Source organism: Ovis canadensis, chromosome 2 (genome assembly GCF_042477335.2).
Source record: "Ovis canadensis isolate MfBH-ARS-UI-01 breed Bighorn chromosome 2, ARS-UI_OviCan_v2, whole genome shotgun sequence".
Taxonomy (NCBI): Eukaryota; Metazoa; Chordata; class Mammalia; order Artiodactyla; family Bovidae; genus Ovis; species Ovis canadensis.
Genome location: NC_091246.1, coordinates 2266238 through 2284589, shown reverse-complemented (window position 1 = coordinate 2284589; position 18352 = coordinate 2266238). Strand labels below are relative to the sequence as shown.

Here is an 18352-nt window from a genome sequence, read left to right as displayed (position 1 = left end):
GAATAAACAGGAGGCCCAGAAGGCAGCAGATGATGGCTGGGAGCCCAGAGAAAAGATAGACACACATGAGCACCCAGTCAAGTGCTCCACAACCTGAGATGAAGGATGAGAAATACACAGGAGTACTCTGGTCTGGTCTGGACCATGCCATGCGGGATCTTCCCAACCAGGGATCAAGCCCGTGCCTGCTGCAGTAGAAGCGTGGAGTCATAAGACGGCCAGGCAAGTCTCTACATGAGTCCTTTGGTTATACATGACTTTGCAGTTTTCTGATCCCATGTCATAGTGTGAGGTAAATGTTCTACAAGCGATCTAAGTTAACCCTGGAGGCTTTTAAGTTATCTCTTTGAGGGGCATGGACGCATTCAGTGAGAAATTTCAAGCAAGGCCACATGCCACTTGTGGAGAGAAGTCTGGTCAGGCGCTGTCATAACAGGTACGAATCACAGCAGCCTTTTTAGGCGGCTTGTTATACTTCCTGCGCTACGCTGAATTACTTTAGACACAGATCTCATTTACTCCGTACAAAGTCCCTGGGAAGCTAGGTGTTTTTAATTCCACTGTACCATACCAATGAAGTCACCGAAGAAACATTTTTCCTGAGGTCACACACAATGGAGGACTTGGGCTTCAAATATAGGTCATCTCACTCCGAAGCCCATGTTATAAATCAACTCACTCTTTGACCTTTTGCCTCTGAATAATAATACTTTAAAAATCCTTATTAAAGAAGCTGTTGTGTTTGGAGCACTTCCTCAAGACAAACTCTAAACTGGAAAAGCATGGTAGGAGTTCTGAGAATGAAATCTGATATCCTTACAGAGAAAGTCCTCTTAATTCCAGTTGTGCCTATTTATAGCAAAAGACAGTCTCAAGGCTCATTTCCAGGCTCAAGCCTAGGTTTCCAAAGTGAAAGGAATTCCAAACAAGGAATAGATGGGCCACAAAAACTTATCTGACAGCGTCTGGTACTTTCTCAAACACGGCTCCAAGACTCCCTTACTCCAGGCAAAGCTCCGTGTCCTCAACATCCTAGACGATAAACTCCCTGAAGGCAGGGCTGTTTCTTTTTTATGTTTATATTTTCAATGTCTAGCACAGTTATCTCCCAGAGAGAGGATATAAAATACTTCTTAGCTTACCTGCTGGACGTATGATTTCTTTGTGCATTTATATCCCTTGTAAGATGAATTTCTAGTTTCAACTCTGTGACTTCTTACTTGTGTGATCTTTACCTCTCTGAACCTGTGTGTCTTGAAATAATCAGACTGGCCTCCCAGGATTGAGGCAGTGCTCAATAAGCACAGATGAGTTTTCTGTCACTCTCCTATTTTATTGCCGGGAGAAATATCAATAATCTCAGATATGCAGATGACACCACCCTTATGGCAGAAAGTGAAGAGGAGCTAAAAAGCCTCTTGATGAAACTGAAAGAGGAGAGCGAAAAAGTTGGCTTAAAGCTCAACATTCAGAAAATGAAGATCATGGCATCCGGTCCCATCACTTCATGGGAAATAGATGGGGAAACAGTAGAAACAGTGTCAGACTTTATTTTTGGGGGCTCCAAAATCACTGCAGATGGTGATTGCAGCCATGAAATTAAAAGACGCTTACTCCTTGGAAGAAAAGTGATGACCAACCTAGATAGTATATTCAAAAGCAGAGACATTACTTTGCCGACTAAGGTCTGTTGCCGGGGGCCAGCGCGAGGAACTCCACCCATGGCAAAGGTCATGAGGAAGGAGGCTTGGCATACGCAAAGCCATGATCAAGCCTCAGGAAACCCCATTCCCGAGCATCTAACCCCAAAACCAGAGTCTGTTTTATGCTCTCACCTACACCTCTGACTTTACGGGGGGCTCTCCCCCATAACCGTTTCTCTCGGAGAAGGAGTAAACGTGCAGCTCCAAGGCAATAAAAATTCCTGGGCGTGACAAGAGTGTTTCAGCTTACGGACTCCTCTGAAGGTTATCTAGCCCGCCTGTATAGGTTCGTCCGGCCACATGTGATTGTTTACAGCCTCCCAACCTGAGAGGCACGAGATGTTTTAGACTTACTAAAGGCAAATTCTTTTGGGGAGTTAGAAATTATTAGTATAGTGGGTTGGTTAGGAATTATATTGGTGAAGGGTTTTTCATTTGTTGTGTCAATAATCGCTACTAATTCCCTGCTCTGGGTGGGACAAGGGTGTCTCAGGTCAAACCTCTCTGCTGACAGACTAGCTTGTGTGACAGCATTATCCATACTCCTGCCACATGATTGTTTACTACCTCTCAACCATAAACAGCACAGAGAGTTTCGGAGTATTTTGAGAGTCTTAATTAGCATAGGGCTTTTTCTTCTTGTTGAGTCAGTGATTGCTGCCAGACCTCCATATCCTTAGGCACCTGGGAATATATTAATCAATGTATTTGGACTATGGAAAAGGAAATATAGTAGTTTTTAAGGTTAGCAATACTAGACTTTTTGAGTTAATGGATTTTCTCTTTTGTAATAGATCACTGTGCTTTGTTATAAATCACTGTGTCCTTGCTATGTAAAAATGTAACTTTATCACTATCTTAAGACTAAATAGATCTTAAGGGGAACATTAGTGAAAGGATTTTCATTTGTTGGGCTGATGTTTGCTGCTAAATCTCCATGTTCCCTGCCCTTATAATGAATATAACTAGCATATAGGAGAAATAAGTATTAACCTTTAAGATTAATCATGTTAACCTTGGGTTAAATAAATTCCTTTCTTGATTGCAACTCACTATACCCTCACCCTATAGGAATGTAACTTTATTTGAAGGGTGGTGCCTGCTTTAAGAAAAAACCCCCTTGGAAGAAATAAGTTTTTTGGTTATTAGGAAGAAAGGATCATAAAATGTCAGCAGGTCTCACTCATGGCCAGAAGATGATGTAATATTCCTAAGACCTTTTTTTACATTTATGTGAAGCACCTGATTTTGATAAAGGTCAGCACTGCTGACCCCCGAGTGACTCTGTATTCATCCCTATGTGTAACAAAAGGTATATAAGCAAACCTAAAAATAAAGAAAATGGGATCAGTTTCCGGAAAGACTGATTCCCCCCATGTCGCTTCTTTCTTGCTCCCGTTTTTCTGGCTGAATTCCCATCTGGATTCAGCCTCTTTTCTCCACTAATCTTCCTACTCTAATCTCTCTATATATCTGTAATTAAATATGTATTTTTCCAAAGACATGCCGTCCCCCCACCTTCAAATCACCCTGGATCCACCGGTGCTGGACCCTGGCAGTCCGTCTAGTCAAGGCTATGGTTTTTCCTGTGGTCACGTATGGATGTGAGAGTTGGACTGTGAAGAAGGCTGAGAGCCGAAGAACTGATGCTTTTGAACTATGGTGTTGGAGAAGACTCTTGAGAGTCCCTTGGACTGCAAGGAGATCCAACCAGTCCATTCTGAAGGAGATCAGCCCTGGGATTTCTTTGGAAGGACTGATGCTGAAGCTGAAATTCCAGTACTTTGGCCACCTCATGCGAAAAGTTGACTCATTGGAAAAGACTCTGATGCTGGGAGGGATTGGGGGCAAGAGGAGAAGGGGACGACAGAGGATGAGATGGCTGGATGGCGTCACAGACTCGATGGCCGTGAGTCTAAGTGAACTCTGGGAGATGATGATGGACAGGGAGGCCTGGTGTGCTGCGATTCACGGGGTTGCAAAGAGTTGGACACGACTGAGTGACTGAACTGAACTCCTATTTTATTCAAGTGTTCAATTTCCACCACAAATAATGGGGAAAAAATCGGAGAAGGCGATGGCACCCCACTCCAGTACTCTTGCCTGGAAAATCCCATGGACGGAGGAGCCTGGTAGCCTGCAGTCCATGGGGTCGTGAAGAGTTGGACACGACTGAGCGCACTTTCACTTTCATGCACTGGAGGAGGAAATGGCAACCCACTCCAGTGTTCTTGCCTGGAGAATCCCAGGGATGGGGGAGCCTGGTGGGCTGCCATCTATGGGGTCGCACAGAGTTGGACATGACTGAAGCGACTTAGCAGCACTTAGCAGCAGGTACCTTTTCCCTTCTTGATAAAAACCTCTGAAACTACTCAATTTTCCCCTCACTTTGTGCCTGACTGGCTAGGCCTGGAGAGTCAAAGACCCTCAAGAAGCTCATTTATGAATGAATTATTAATACCAGATGAGTACAGGGGATTTGACTGCCAATCAAGAGGAAGAAGAAATTAAGTGGATTTTCAGAAAACTGGGCTTGGTCTTTCACTTTTCGAAAGCTCAGCTAGAAATAATCTGAGCATACACACTGGTGAATCAGCACGGTTTCACCCTGAAACCCTTCCTCACCTGGTTATAGCTTTAAAAGATGCATAAAATCACATTCCTTAGAAAGGTGAGGTTTAAACTCCACCAGGCTGTAATTGAACCCTTACTCATCTACAGTTACTACTAGTCAAGGGGAAAAGAAATCCTCAGTTACTCCCCGCAAATTGTAGGAAATTCATTTCCTTCAAGATTCCCATTCATTACCTTGAGGTCTGGATCCTGCCTCCTACCTTTATGAGGTTCAAAGACAAATAACGAGTAACAGGTATTTCTGAGATATCTTCGTTGATATACCTGTTGATATTGCTGGGTAGGAACAATCGTAAACGTCAGGGACCCCAGGATAACTGGTTATAAACACTACTTTGCCCTGGTTTAGAGTATTTTTTTTTTCTTTTACTATCAAACTCTTTCCTGAAAACTGTGTTAGAATAAATTTTTGACCAAGCAAGGTTCTGAAAATAGATATAAGCCCATACATTAACATTTTTTTATTGAGCATTCCAATTGGGCTTTCTTCTAAGAAACTTGCACACATTTAAAAAGAATCTTACTTTCTTTATTTTAAAAGCAAGGTATTGTCACTATATTAAACTTATAGTTCAGAATAAAGGAAAAGTGATGTATACTTTCATTATCTCTAGATGGTGATTATTTTCTGCCTTGCTATATATATGTCCTGTAAATTTTTGCCCTTTTTCCCCAAAATTATATAGTTGTATATGTAATAGTTTAAAATCTGTTTTGCTCCTCTGTACTGTGGACATCTTTTCATATCAGGAAATATCTTTTATTATTATTAATATCCTATATTGTTATTAATATCCTTTAGTATCCTTTCTTATTAAAGGGTATTATGAAATATCCTTCATTATTATTTATCCTTTATTATCCTTTATTAGTATCCTTTATTATTAAATAAATATCATTTATTATTAAAAGGATGCAATTAAATATCCTTTATTACTACACTATTCCATTGTTTCATATGATGAACATTTAGGTTGTGTCCAGTTTTCTCCACTAGAAACTCAGTTGTTTTGAAGATACTTGAAGTAAAGCTTCTATACATCCTCATTGTGTAAACTAATTTTGCTGAAAAGATGAAATTACACAATTCTTAAATTTCTCTCATTCTGGAGGTATCTTTTATGAATACTAATAATAACCACTTATTGACTGCCTATTACATGTCAGCCACAAGCTAAATTCTTATATACAGTATTTCTCATATTTATAAAAATCTGTAAAGTAGGTATAAAATATTCCTCTCAGAGTACCAAAATACTAAAGAAAAAGACTTTTTTTGGGACGAGACAAAAGGAAAAAACAAAACAAAACCATGAAACAAATGAGGGAAAAAAAAAAGAACAAAACCGACTTGCAGAGTCATTGTTGTTGGGTTGGCTTCCAGACAAGCAGCAAAACAGTCTTTTCAAGACCATAACCTGCATAGTATCAGAGCACTGCACGTTGACCATGATCCCATATCGGCCAATTTCCTTAAGGCTGATTAAATTTGTCGCCACTAGAAATTATGTGAAATGATCAATTCTGTTTACTATTGTGACTCTGCTCTAAAGTTCAAAAGATACTGGATTTCCTCTTCAAGCAAGTACCTTCTGGTGTATCTGAAAATCTGACAAAGTCATACATATTACTCACACAGGAAGAAGCGGTGTGGCCGCGAATATTAAAATACCAACATTGAAAGCTGGAGAAGGCAATGGCACCCCACTCCAGTATTCTTGCCTGGAGAATCCCACGGACAGAGGAGCCTGGCAGGCTCCAGTCCATGGGGTTGCAAGAGTCAGACATGACTTAGCGACTAAAAGAGGGAGAGAGAGAGAGAGACATAGAGAACGCAGAACGCATGATGTTTTCCTTCCTCCTTCCCAGAATGCAGCTGAAATACTTCATACCAGAAATTGCCAAGAACAGTGTTGCTTGGGTCATGAAAGATAGCCTGGCTAATTTAGTCTCAAACACATGTTATCTGGTTCTAACAGCAAGTTTTAAGGGGTAACAGTAGGTCAAAATGAAAGGTCTTGGGATTTTTTGAGTTTTTCTTAAAAGCACATTTATTCAGCATACAGGTGTTCTTTTTCGGCCTCACTGGAGATTCAAAGTCAAGGTGTGGCAAACTTTGCCTGTAAACGGCCAGAGAATAAACACAAGGCTTTATTGACCATAAAGTCTGTTACAACCACTGACTACTACGCAAAAGAAGCCGCAGACTACACATACGTGAAGAAGACGGCTGTGTCCCAGGCAAGCGTAACTTACGAACACTGGAATCTGAGCTTCATATCGCTTTCAGATCTTCCTCTATTTTAAAAAATGTATAAGTATAAAAACTATCCTCAGCTTGGGGGGCTGACAAAAGCAGGTGGTCAGCCAGATTTGGTCCATGGGCCATAAGACCCATTCCTGTTCCACATCATATTCATCTATTTGAGGAAGAGGAAATCATAGACACTGGTTCTTTCTTCCAACTTTTCAAATAAGGCTATATTTTCCACAGTCCCAGTTTCTCTTCCCTTATATTGTTTTGAAACAGGGTCTTTGAAAGATCTGCTAAATAAGAACTCAAGGTAGAAACAAGCAAAGGGCAGATAAAATATGTGAATGTAAGTACGTCTTCAATTAATCAAAATTTTATATAACTGTTTTTCAATCAACTGGGATTTTAGGAGACACAGAAGGGAAGGAAACAATAGAAGAAAAGGTAAATAAGAAGAATGGAGAAAGGAAGAGAAACAACCGAAGTGAGGGTAGCATCCTATAGAGAGAAAGACGAAAACAGGTAGAGAGGGGAGAGAGAGGCAGAGGCTAGCACACAGCAGGGTATCGACAGATACATGCTTAAAAAATGATGGCATTTACTCAACTGATGACCACAACTTGCAATTAACTGGGCAGAAGCTTTGAAAGCAAACAAGAGCATGCTATAATCCATCTTTCAAATGATTATTTTAATTAGGCATGGTAGATGGTTCTCTGAATGCCCTTATCCTTAAACCTCTAGGGAAGAAATTATTCTCTGGGCTGGACTGGCTACAGGCCAGGTGGTATCAGGTTAAAAACCATGGCCAAAGACTGACTTCCCTCCCTGTTATAAACCTGCACATCCTAGACTCAAACAGCTAGTAGTGATGAAGCATTACGTGACCTGAACTATAAAACTTAAAATGTGTTTACCGTGAGAAGTAAGGAGATAGACTAGTCCTTTTAAGGAACATTTTCAATTAAAAAAAAAAAAAAGAAAGGGAATGCTGTGCTTAGCTCAAAAAGCATACAGAAATTAAGTAAGTGTAAGTATTTCATTTCCCAAGCATCTTGAGGATTTTCTGCAGCTTTCCTTCATTTGAATATTTCTGGCCATAAAAGAGGAGAAAGAATAGGTGCGAGTATCATCAGTAACTTCAAATTTGAACACCTGCGTCTTTAGAAGGACCCTCCCCGCTAGTCTATAGCACTTCCCCATCTCTAAATACCATTTATCGTATCTGTAACTACCTTACTCAGTGTCTGTCTTTTCCGGATTTTGGGCCTTGTTAAAACAGTGCAGCACCACAGCTTCAGAGTTGGCTTTACTACTTATCAGCTGTGTGTTCTCTGCAAGTGTCTAACTCTGTGCTTTCGTCTAATCATCTAAAGAGAGGGCTAAAAAGAGCACCTCCTCAGAGGGTCAGCGTGAAGAGTAAGCGAGCTGTCACGCAGGATACCTAGTGTACAGCAAGTGCTCAAGCATTTATTAAGTAAATAGCTGTTGAATGAGTTGAGTGATTCTACTGTTTCGGGTTTTTGTTTTGTTTTGTTTTTTTTGGGCTGTGCCATGCAGCTTGTGGGATCTTAGTTCCCTGACCAGGAACTGAACCTGGGCCCTTGAACACTTAAGAGCAAGGAGTCCTAATGACTAGACCTCCAGGGAATTCCCAGATCCTGCTGTTCTGTGGGGAAGAGAAGAAAAGGCTGACTATCAGAGAAGATAAAAGGAAGTTACATGTCCATATACAGGATCCCAAAATACAGTTCATCAATTTTTGGCAGTGAGCAGGTAATAGGAGAGGTAGTTAGAAGCAGAAATACAATGTTGTTTTACTCATGAAACTTAGACGTTATAAACCAGTGTTATTTAAAGAAAAATAACCACCACCACACACACACACAATTCAGAATCATCCTGTCCCAAAGTGGTGGTCACACTGCTTTCTCCAAATGTTTTCTTTCCTTTTCTCTTTAAAATCAGCCCTTTACACCCATGAGGTTAGAGAATTCAGGGAAAGTATGGACTGAATATGACCCACGTCTGGAAAGACTGATGTTCTTTATTAAATTTAGACTGACCCTGACATATATTAAAACAAAACCCTTATACTTCTTCAGTTCTTCCCCCCCCCACCCCCCCCACCCCCCCCAGCGCTTTCACTTGGATGTCTTAAGTGTTAGTTACTCAGTTGTGTTCAACTCTGTGACTCCATGGACTGCAGCCCGCCAGGTTTCTCTGTCCATGGGATTCTCCAGGCAAGAATACTGGAGTGGATAGCCACTCTCTTTTCCAGGAGATCTTCCCGGCCCAGGGATCGATCCTGAGTCTCCTGCACTGCAGGCAGATTCTTTACTGTCTGAGTCACGAGCGAAGAAGCCCTAGACATCTTAAGTGAATGTGAAAAGTGAAAGTCGCTCAGACTCTTTGTGATCCCACGGACTATACAGCCCATGAAATTCTCTAGGCCAGAATACTGGAGTGGGTGGCCTTTACCTTCCTCAGGGGATCTTCTCAACCCAGGGATTGAACCCAGGTCTCCCGCATTACAGGCGGACTCTTTACCAGCTGAGCCACAAGGGAAGCCCTTTAAAGAACCTATAATTGAGTTTTTCTCATAAAAGTCTTTGGAGGGCAACATCATTTTAATTAAAAAATGGAAAACAGAAACGTAAGGGAACTAGCTCTTAAGGTTCCCAATTCTTCAGCTGAGGTTGAGTAGCTAAGCAGTGGCTAAAAGCTTGGGGTTTTGCTATTAAAAGTTCCATTCTACTGCTAAATTTTCTTATTAGTAAAGTGAGGGAAAGTGAAGTCGCTCAGTCGTGTCTGACTCTTTGTGACCCCATGGACTGTAGTCTACCAGGCTCCTCTGTCCATGGGATTTTCCAGGCAAGAATACTGGAGTGGGTTGCCATTGCCTTCTCCAGGGGATCTTCCCGACCCAGGGGTTGAACCCGCACTGTAGGCAGATGCTTTACCATCTGAGCCACCAGGGAAGTGAAATGAAGGAAGAGAACGGTTATTATCTCTTATGAGAATATATGCAGAGTGCCTGACACTGAGGAAAGTGAAAAGTTTTAAAGGAGTCTGGTGACTCAGACAGTAAAGTGTCTGCCTGCAATGCGGGAGACCTGGGTTCAATCCCTGAGTCAGGAAGATCCCCTGGAGAAGGAAATGGCAACCCACTCCAGTATTCTTGCCTGGAAAATTCCATGGATGGAGGAGCCTGGTGGGCTACAGTCCATGGGGTTGCAAAGAGTCGGACACGACTGAGCAACTTCACTTCACTAAACGAGGGAAGAGAATAGTTATTATCTCCTATGCAAAAATATGTAGAGTGTCTGACACTTAGGAAGTGTTCAGTAAACAGCAGCCATTATTATGATCAGAACTGCAAGGTAATTATTGACAGTACATAGGAATAAACTTTATATTAAGTGAACTACCTTCTGGGACCTGCACACCACAGAGAAACATCAAGACTAACAACCTGCTTGGGGATTCTGTCCCTGGAGGAGCAACAGACCACATTTGGGGAGATAAGTCAGAGTCCTAAACATTCTTGGACTTTCACACTTTTTGTCCATAAATTTTAATTTCCAAGCTGTTAATGTTTTTATTGTGTTGTCCCCAATAAATAATATCTTAATAATTTACATTTTAAAGTTTCAAAAGTACATTCACAAAAATGTTCTCATTTGATACTCAAAACTTTGGAAGCTAGACAGTACGGTAAGACGATGCTCGATATCTAGATAAGGAATTGACTCTGGAGATCGAGAGGCTTCCCCAGGTGACCCAGGTGGAAAGTGATGCTGCTGAGGTCTCAGTTCAGACCTTTGAATTTTAGATTCTACCCTCATTTCACTATCTATACAATCTTACCATCCATGCATATTTACAACTAGGCAAGGCTAGTATCTAATTTACATTGTCTGATATTTTAGGACAGACCTGTTATTGCCAGTAACTTCAAGGCTAATCTACTGAAATGTCAGGGCAAACGTCTGGGGCTCAGGTGTCTTTACAAGTCTCAGAGTATAGACAAAGGTCCAAAAAGAATGGAAGAATGGTGTGTGTTAGCAGAGATCTTTCTACTGTGACCTCTAACCGCTCTTTCCACACTTTCATAAACAAAGGAGATTCCTTATTAAGTACCATATATTACTTTGACAATTACAATCCTTTTATCGATAACATAAACCCAGATAGTCTATCTGTAATGAGGACATGTATGAGGAAAAAGTCCATACCCTAAAATCAATCATTTGAGTTGTAACAAACTTAATAAAACAAACTGTAAACAGAAAAATGTCTCCATTAATGTAAACTTTATCTCACTCCTTCCTTTTTCTTTCAACAAATATTTTTGCAAACCTACTAGGCACTTGATTCTGAACTTACTACCGTGATCAAGGACACAATCCTCTGCTTTCAGAAGCTCTCCTGGTCTAACAAAGGTGATTATAATTTATATTTATAGTACTGTGTATAATAAGCATTATGATGGAGGCTGGCACAGATTGTCAGGCAGAAACAGAGAAGAGGGGGTCATTTTTATGGTTACAATATTTTTCAGGAAAGTGTTTTCTGACATCTTCTTACAAAACAGACTTTGAATCCAATCTTTATCATATTTATCAACATTAAAAAATTTTTTTTCTTCAAAGTTGACCAGGTGATCAATGACTTTGTCTTTTACAGTGTGCAAGTTATACCATGAGGTGGGTCCAATAACCTATTTAATTATAAAAAGTGACATAAATGCCAACTTCTGCAGACTTGTCATCCTTGAGTTAATCTATGACCACTGATGGATTTAACTCAGATTAATCATTAAATAAGTTACAAAGTATTCCCCATCTGATCAACTGTAACAACTGAAATAAACAAAGCAGTCCCCTGATTCTGCTTATTTTCAGGCATTCTCCCAAAGGGATTTATCCCGTTGACATGACTCTTAATTATAATCACGCATGTCTTTGTAACCCACCTGCATTATTTCATTACAGAGTGGACGCACTGGCTTTAAAGAAAGACTAGTCTTGCCTGAGGGTATGGTCATATTTACGTTCCTAAGACTAATTATCAGCAAAATCATAACGGGACAGCTTGGGCTTTTATATTCCACTGCTTCTCTCGGAAGCAGCCCTCTGGAGTTGTCTTATCCAGGAGTTCTTGACTGAAGCTGGGTTCCTTTGCGGTCTCTCAGCTTCTGCTGATGCTTGACAAGCTCCTCCTTTTGGGTCTGCATTCCAGAGAGCCCGAGGACTTCCCTGATGGCTCAGACAGTAAAGAATCTGCCTGCAACGCAGGAAACCTGGGTTCAACCTCTGGTTCTGGAAGCTCAATCCCTGGGTTGGGAAGATCTCCTGGAGTTAGAGAATGACTACTCCAGTATTCTTGCCTGGAGAGCTCCATGGACAGAGAAGCCTAGCAGGCTACAGCCCAAAGGGTTGCAAAGAGTACCACACGAACTGCGACTAACACCTTCACTTTCTGGAAACAGCTCCAGGATGGGGGAAATGATTTGCAAAGTCAGTTCAAGGCGGAACCTAGTTCACAGGTGTGTGTGATGTTTTCCACTCTGAGCTTCAGTTTCTTGGCTGTAAAGGGATAGAGAATGACGTTCTCCTTGTGGAGCTGTTAGAGGATTGCACTGGATAAAGCTTCTAAAGCATTTGGGCTGTGTTTGGCACGTGGCAAGCATTCGGTAAATTCTCTTTAATAAATTCTCGTACTGGCTTTCCTATCAGTGTCACGTCTCTAAGTCTTACATCTTTTAAAAAAAGGTGACAGAGCCCAGGCAAAATGTTGTTTATATGTATAACTTTCAGAGGAAAAGGTGCACAGTTTTCATTAGATTCTTAAAAAGACTTCTGTCTAAAAAGTAGTGAAGTACAGAATCAAGAAAAAGAACTTAAAGAGTGAATGCTGTTCTGTGAGCATGAAAAACAACTCACATTAAGTCCAAAGATCATGTTTATTCCCAAAGAACTTCCACGGATTTCCTACCAGAGTGTCACCAAACTTAAGGTACAGAAAAGTGACAATTTAAGATTTCTATAATTCTTTTTGATGTTCCTGGAATGGAACTAAAGACAAAGATTGCTGGAAAAGGAAATGGGGGCATGCTGGATCAGTGGACAAGGCTGTCATCACAAATAATCAGAACTGATGAGTCCAGTGCAGCGGTCCTCAACCTTTTTAGCACCAAGGACCAGTTTCCAGGAAGACAATGATTCCACACATGGAGGTGGGGGTAGGGGTGGACGGGATGACTCATGTGCATTACCTTCACTGGACACTTTCTTTCCAGTATCATTACATCAGCTCCACCTCAGATCATCAGGCATTAAATCCCAGAGTCTGGGGACCCCTGCAGTACAGTGATCTTTGTGGGGTGCTGGAAAAGCCCATCCAGCGCCCTAAATTTTTCACTGTCATTCTGTCTTAAATTCTGTCCTTAGGAAGAATTCCTTTGGATCACTAAGAACCCCTGGGAGGGAACCAGTACTCCTGAAAGGTTTACAGCCTCTCTTTATGAACCACCCCCATCTCCCCCAAGGAGTTAGCCAGTAACGGTTCGAGGAGCTAGCCCTCTCAAGGGTGCTAGTCCCTTCATAGGGGAACAAATTGAGCCACACAATTTCTGTCTTCAAGACTGGGAAGGCCCTGGTAGGGTGGGGAACTCACAATTCCTAGGGAGGGCCAAAAGCCAGCATGCCGATGTTCCTAGAACAAAGGAAGGGAAGTGGAGGGGCCAGAGTGAGGCGGAAAGTGAAGCTGGGAAGAGATACAGGAAGGATGCCAAAAAGAGCCTTCTTCCGCAACTGTGTAGGGAACCTGTGGCGAAACCGCACCGGTCTGTTCCGGGGTTTAGTAGGACAAACTGGCCAGGGTGGGGAGCAGGAGGAGTTCTTTCTAGCTCGGGAGGACCCGGGCTTACTCTGAGGGTGGGCGAGAGCGGGGTGGCGGAGCTGTCCCCGGATGGGGCTGGAACGGAGTGGGGCGAAGACGCCAACTTCCCCCGCGCCCCGGGCGTGGCGGGCAGGTTTGGGCCCCGATTCCACCAGCCGCTGCCGCCCGTCACTCGTGCACGCCACGAGATAACGAGCGGAAAGCGCTGGCACAGGGCCTGGCATCTGGCAGCCGCTGGATAACGCGAGTCCCTGCTCTGGCTGTGGGCACCGGAGACACGCCCTCGATGCCGCGTCCCGGCTGTGCGGGGCACTGGGCGTGCATTCTGCACCCTAACATCCCTAAAACTTTCCCCTCAGCCTGGGAAGTAGGGTTCATCATTCTCCGCGTACAAGGGGCAGAGACGTCGGTTGTGAGCAACAGTCACTCGGCTATGGAACCTCGGAGATATTCCTGGGGCTTTGGGTTGGGGCTCTTCCCGAAAGGAGATGAAGGGGACGGCGGGCGACCCCACGGGCCTCGCCAGGGGCACGGGGCTCACCCTTGAAGGAATCGGGAAGCCGCCGAGCTTGGGTGTCCACTGCTGGCCGCTTGTCAGACATGCTGCCCGAACCAGAGTCGCTACTCTCGCGTCGAAGTCGCCGAAGCCTGAGGTGGAGCTGCGAAGAATGCCCGGAGACGACCCGGGAGCCCCGAGACACAGGCAGCAGTCCCGCCCCTTCTCCGCGGCCCAGCCAATCACCGCCCAGGACGGAGGAGGACACGCCCCCAGCCGCCGCCCGCCCCTCCCACGGGGCCTCTCCTCCCGCCCTCCCAGCTAGCCAAGGGCTGAGGGGCGTGGCCTGAGGGGCGAGGCGCCCCTGAGGCCGGGGTCCGGGCCGGGGGCAGCACCGGAAGGAGGGGCGTCGCCGGAAATGAAGGGCGGAGGCCACCGGGGTGGGAGCGGCGGCTGAGGAGATAGGGGAAGGGGCTGAGAGGGTGGCCTGAGGGAGGGCTATGGAGAAAGGCTCTGAAACGGCTTCCTTCTGGGCAAACGAATTGGAAGAAGATGGTGCCCTCCTTGGGCGGGTAGGGGCCAGGTGAAGGGAGGCAGCAGAGGGGCACGCGTCCAGAGTGAGGGCACCAGAGCCCGCCCTAGACCGGGAGCTCCCGTGGTGAGAGGGGAAGAGGGCGGTGCGGCCAGCCTCGAGCCCAAAGGAGTGAACTCGAATGAGGTGCCCTTTACTGAAATAAAGTCCTTTCCCCGCCGTAGTCAGGCAGGGCACTCATTGCTGGGGACCCAGCACGCCGCGGGGAGACGCGGGGCCCGCCCTCCTGGAGTTGTTACAGGCGAGTAAACAAAGCAAATCATTGCGCGTGGCCGCGGGCGCCCGCAGTGAACGGCTCCGGGGGCTCGGAAAGCCCCGAGAGTAGCCGCTCTAGATGCCGGGCCAAGGGAAAGCCTCGGTAAGGAGGCGGCATTGACCGAGAGGTGAGAAGGAGCCACCCGTGGGAAGGAGGACAGGCGCGGTGGGAGGTCGGTGAGGGAATCCCAGGCGGAGAGAAAAGCACTAGCGAGAGGATTCCCCACCTCCAGCTTTCTGCTGGGTGGTGGCTGAAACCTCACGGTGGAAAACCAGGCTGTGTTTTATTCTCGATGACTTGTCCCGATGCAAGCATTTCAAAGTATGGCTAGGTGCACGAGCAGATGCCCTTAAAAAATTTTTTTTTTCATCTGGAAATAAATACAGATTCTCCGCAAGTTGCAAAGACAGTAGCGAGAGCTTATGTGTCCACTCTAGCTAGTTCCCTCTCATAGTTAAATCTTAGGTGTAGTATCAAAGCTAGGAAATCGACAGTGGCTCGCGAAGTATGTATCCTTCTGTGCCATTTTGCCTCATGCCTAGTTTTGTTTAACTACCGTTACAGTCAAGCTGCAGGGCTGTTCCATCGGCCTGGCCTTAGAATATCCAGCACTGTGGTGTTTGGGTAGCTGATATGGTAGACTTTTTAGCTTTAGCTCTGGAGCCCCGTGGTTGTCAGGGTAGACAGCGGGGCACACACAGTTGTAAGGGTGTTGGGTGGCAGGTCACGGTTGCTTTGGGGTGCAGGCACTAGCGTATGGTACAAGCCTAAGGCAGAACTCTCAAGTTTATCTCCAGTCACATCGGGAAAGAACTGTTTATATTCGTGGGAGTGGAGTACTGCTTGTGAAGTGGCTTGGTTTATAAGCCTTCTGGAGAAGATAAGGAGGGGAGTATGGCAATTTAAGGCTCCTTTCCCTCTCAGTCATCCTTGAGAAAGTCCACAGCTTCATATTTTCCATTCCGCAACAAATAAGCCCCAGAGGCATGAACTTCCTGTTTATGCCATGGTTCCCAGGAATAAGGAGTGAAGGCACAAGCAGCTAATTAAAACCTTTAATAAAGGAGGGCTTGATCACAAATTGGAAGTGGTGGGAAAGTAGCTTTCGTGTTTGCTGGAAAGGGAAATGCTTCAGAATGAATTTCGTGTTTGCACTATTACTCCTGCTGCCTTGATTCGAATCTCAAGGCGATCCCGACAGCCTCCCTCCTGGAGGCTTAGAAAAGCGGCTTCTCCCTTTGGGACAAGGACTTTGGTAAACATTTGTTGGCCCTGGCTTCAGATTGCATCAGTGTGGGAGCTAATTCCAGGCTCCAAACTGAGAACAAGCTTTGACTTGATTTTTAAATTACTCTCAAAGTAGATGGGAATTTCCAGATTTAAGAGTTTAAAATGCTGAATTTTGTTTGCCCGTGAAGCTATTGTATTCTGGCTTTCTCATGCATATTCTATATAAATTTACTGATTAAACGTCCTTTAGGACTTTCTGGTGGTCCGGTGGTTAGCAATCCACCTGTCAATGCAGGGGATGAGGGTCTGATCCCTAATCTGGAAAGATTCCACATGGCATGAAGCAACTGAACCCGTGGGCCACAACTACTGAAGTCACGTTCTAGAGCCCGAACACTTCAATGAAGAGTAGCTCACACTTACTGCAGCTAGAGAAAGCCTGCGTGCAGCAACAAAGACCCAGTGCAGTCAAAAATTAATAAAATTTAAAACATACTTTGTAAATAAATACTGTTGTATCACCCTCTCTCTTTGAGGGAATTTCAGTAATGATTTGGGCTCCCTGGTGGTTCAGATGGTAAAGAATCCACCTGCAATTCGGGAGACCTGGGTTCTATCCCTGGGTTGGGACGATTCTCTGGAGAAGGGCTTTGCAACCCATTCCAGTATTCTTGCCTGGAGAATCCACATGGACAGAGGAGCCTGGCAGGCTACCGTCCATAGGGTTGCAGAGTTGGACACGACTAAGTGGCTTTAACTTCAGTAATGATTAGAAGTTAAAATGTTTTTTTGAGAACTTTATGATTTAAAAACTGAGACTTATATAAAATTACAAATTGAAGAGAGAATTATTTATAGTATTATTGCCTCTAACAGAACTATTATCATTTTGGTTAATTTTTCCTCTAGCTGTTATTTAAAGGACATGCTGTGCTATGCTTAGTTGCTGTCTTTTCTGACTCTGCAGACTCACGGGCTGTAGCCCGCCAGGCACCTGTCTATGGGGACTCTCCAGGCAAGAACACTGGAGTGGGTGTTCCTCTCCAGGGGATCTCCGTGCCCTCCTCCAGGGGATCTTCCCAACCCAGGGATCAAACCCCGCTCTCCCAAATTGCAGGGGGATTCTTTACCATCTGAGCCACCAGGGGAGCCCTATTTAAAGGATATTTACATAGAATTTAAAATCAGAGTATTCATCCCATATTTCTTTTGTTTTATTTTGCTGTTATTTTCCTAGCATCTTCAAGGTACCAAATTAAGTATCGATTGATGGTAATAGTGATGACATTAAGACGTGGATATGTGTTTAAAACAGACATGCACCGTGACTTTGTAACTGAATATGTAAGAAGGCAATTTAATTAGTGTTTTTTCTGTGTCCACCTAAAAAGCACCCGAAGAACAGCAGAGAAAAGTCCTTATTTATTTTTCCTTTAAATTATGATTCCAGGCTGTTCACAATGCCTGTGGTGAAATCAACTAACCAAATGCTTATGTGAGAACAGCATTACCAGCAAGCTGTATCTGTTCCTGGAATTTTCCCCAGGAGTGGTCTGACAAGGTTGATCTGTTTCTCTGTGTAGACTAATTCACATTTATTATATTATAGTAGTATTTTTGTCTTCTTGACTCTTCTGTTCTTCAGGAAATTACTCCAGGAACTACATCATAATGGGAGTTTCACCAGAGGACTTTTGTATATGGGCTGTGGCAGCAGACCAGTTACACCATAGTACTTGGTAAGAGCACTGGCTGTTCGTGTTTTCAGATCTTATGAAAATAGAAAACACAATTGGTATTTAGTAGAGTCATCTATGGCAAGAATTTTATTAATCTGCTTTATTAGTTCACAAAGCAGGTATTTATCAAACACCTACTATGTGCCAGGCACTGTTCTAGGTGCTTGGAATATAACAATGAACGAAAAAGACAAAAATTCTTGCCTGCATGGAGCTTACTTTCTAGTATTCCTTTCCACATGTATTGGTTTGCTCTGTGTGTGTACTCAGTCGGATCCTACTATTTGCAGCCCCCTTGACTACACCCTGGCAGGTTCCTCTCTCCCTGGAATTCTCCAGGCAAGAATACTGGAGTGGGTTGCCATTTCCTCCTGCAGGGGATCTTCCCAGCCCAGGGACTGAACCCAAGTCTCTTGCATCTCCTGCATTAGCAGGCAGATTCTTTACCACTAGTGTCATCGGGGAAGCCTGAATTAGTTTGCTGGGGTTTACGTAGTGAAGTGCAATGGGCTGGATGGCCGAAGCATCAGAATCGCATTTTT

At 44.0% G+C, this 18352-nt stretch overlaps 1 protein-coding gene and 1 long non-coding RNA gene across 6 annotated transcripts in view; one reads left to right on the top strand and one right to left on the bottom strand.

Moving 5' to 3' along the window:
• Window positions 1-14283, bottom strand: part of STOM (stomatin) — a 33818-nt gene extending 19535 nt beyond the window's left edge. Inside the window, exon 1 of the mRNA XM_069575223.1 lies at window positions 14039-14283. Coding sequence (XP_069431324.1) covers window positions 14039-14099 — 61 coding nt within the window. The 5' untranslated portion in view covers window positions 14100-14283. The remainder of the gene's footprint in view (window positions 1-14038) is intronic.
• Window positions 14284-14306: 23 nt separating this feature from the next.
• LOC138433162 (uncharacterized) overlaps window positions 14307-18352 on the top strand; it is a 35666-nt gene continuing 31620 nt past the window's right edge. For 3 of the 5 annotated variants that reach the window (XR_011254155.1, XR_011254157.1, XR_011254153.1), the window contains exons 1-2: window positions 14328-14968; window positions 17717-17810. This is a non-coding gene — a long non-coding RNA (uncharacterized lncRNA). Of the gene's footprint in view, window positions 14969-17716; window positions 17811-18352 lie in introns of all 5 variants that reach the window. The other 2 variants (XR_011254156.1, XR_011254154.1) reach the window with 2 other exon arrangements.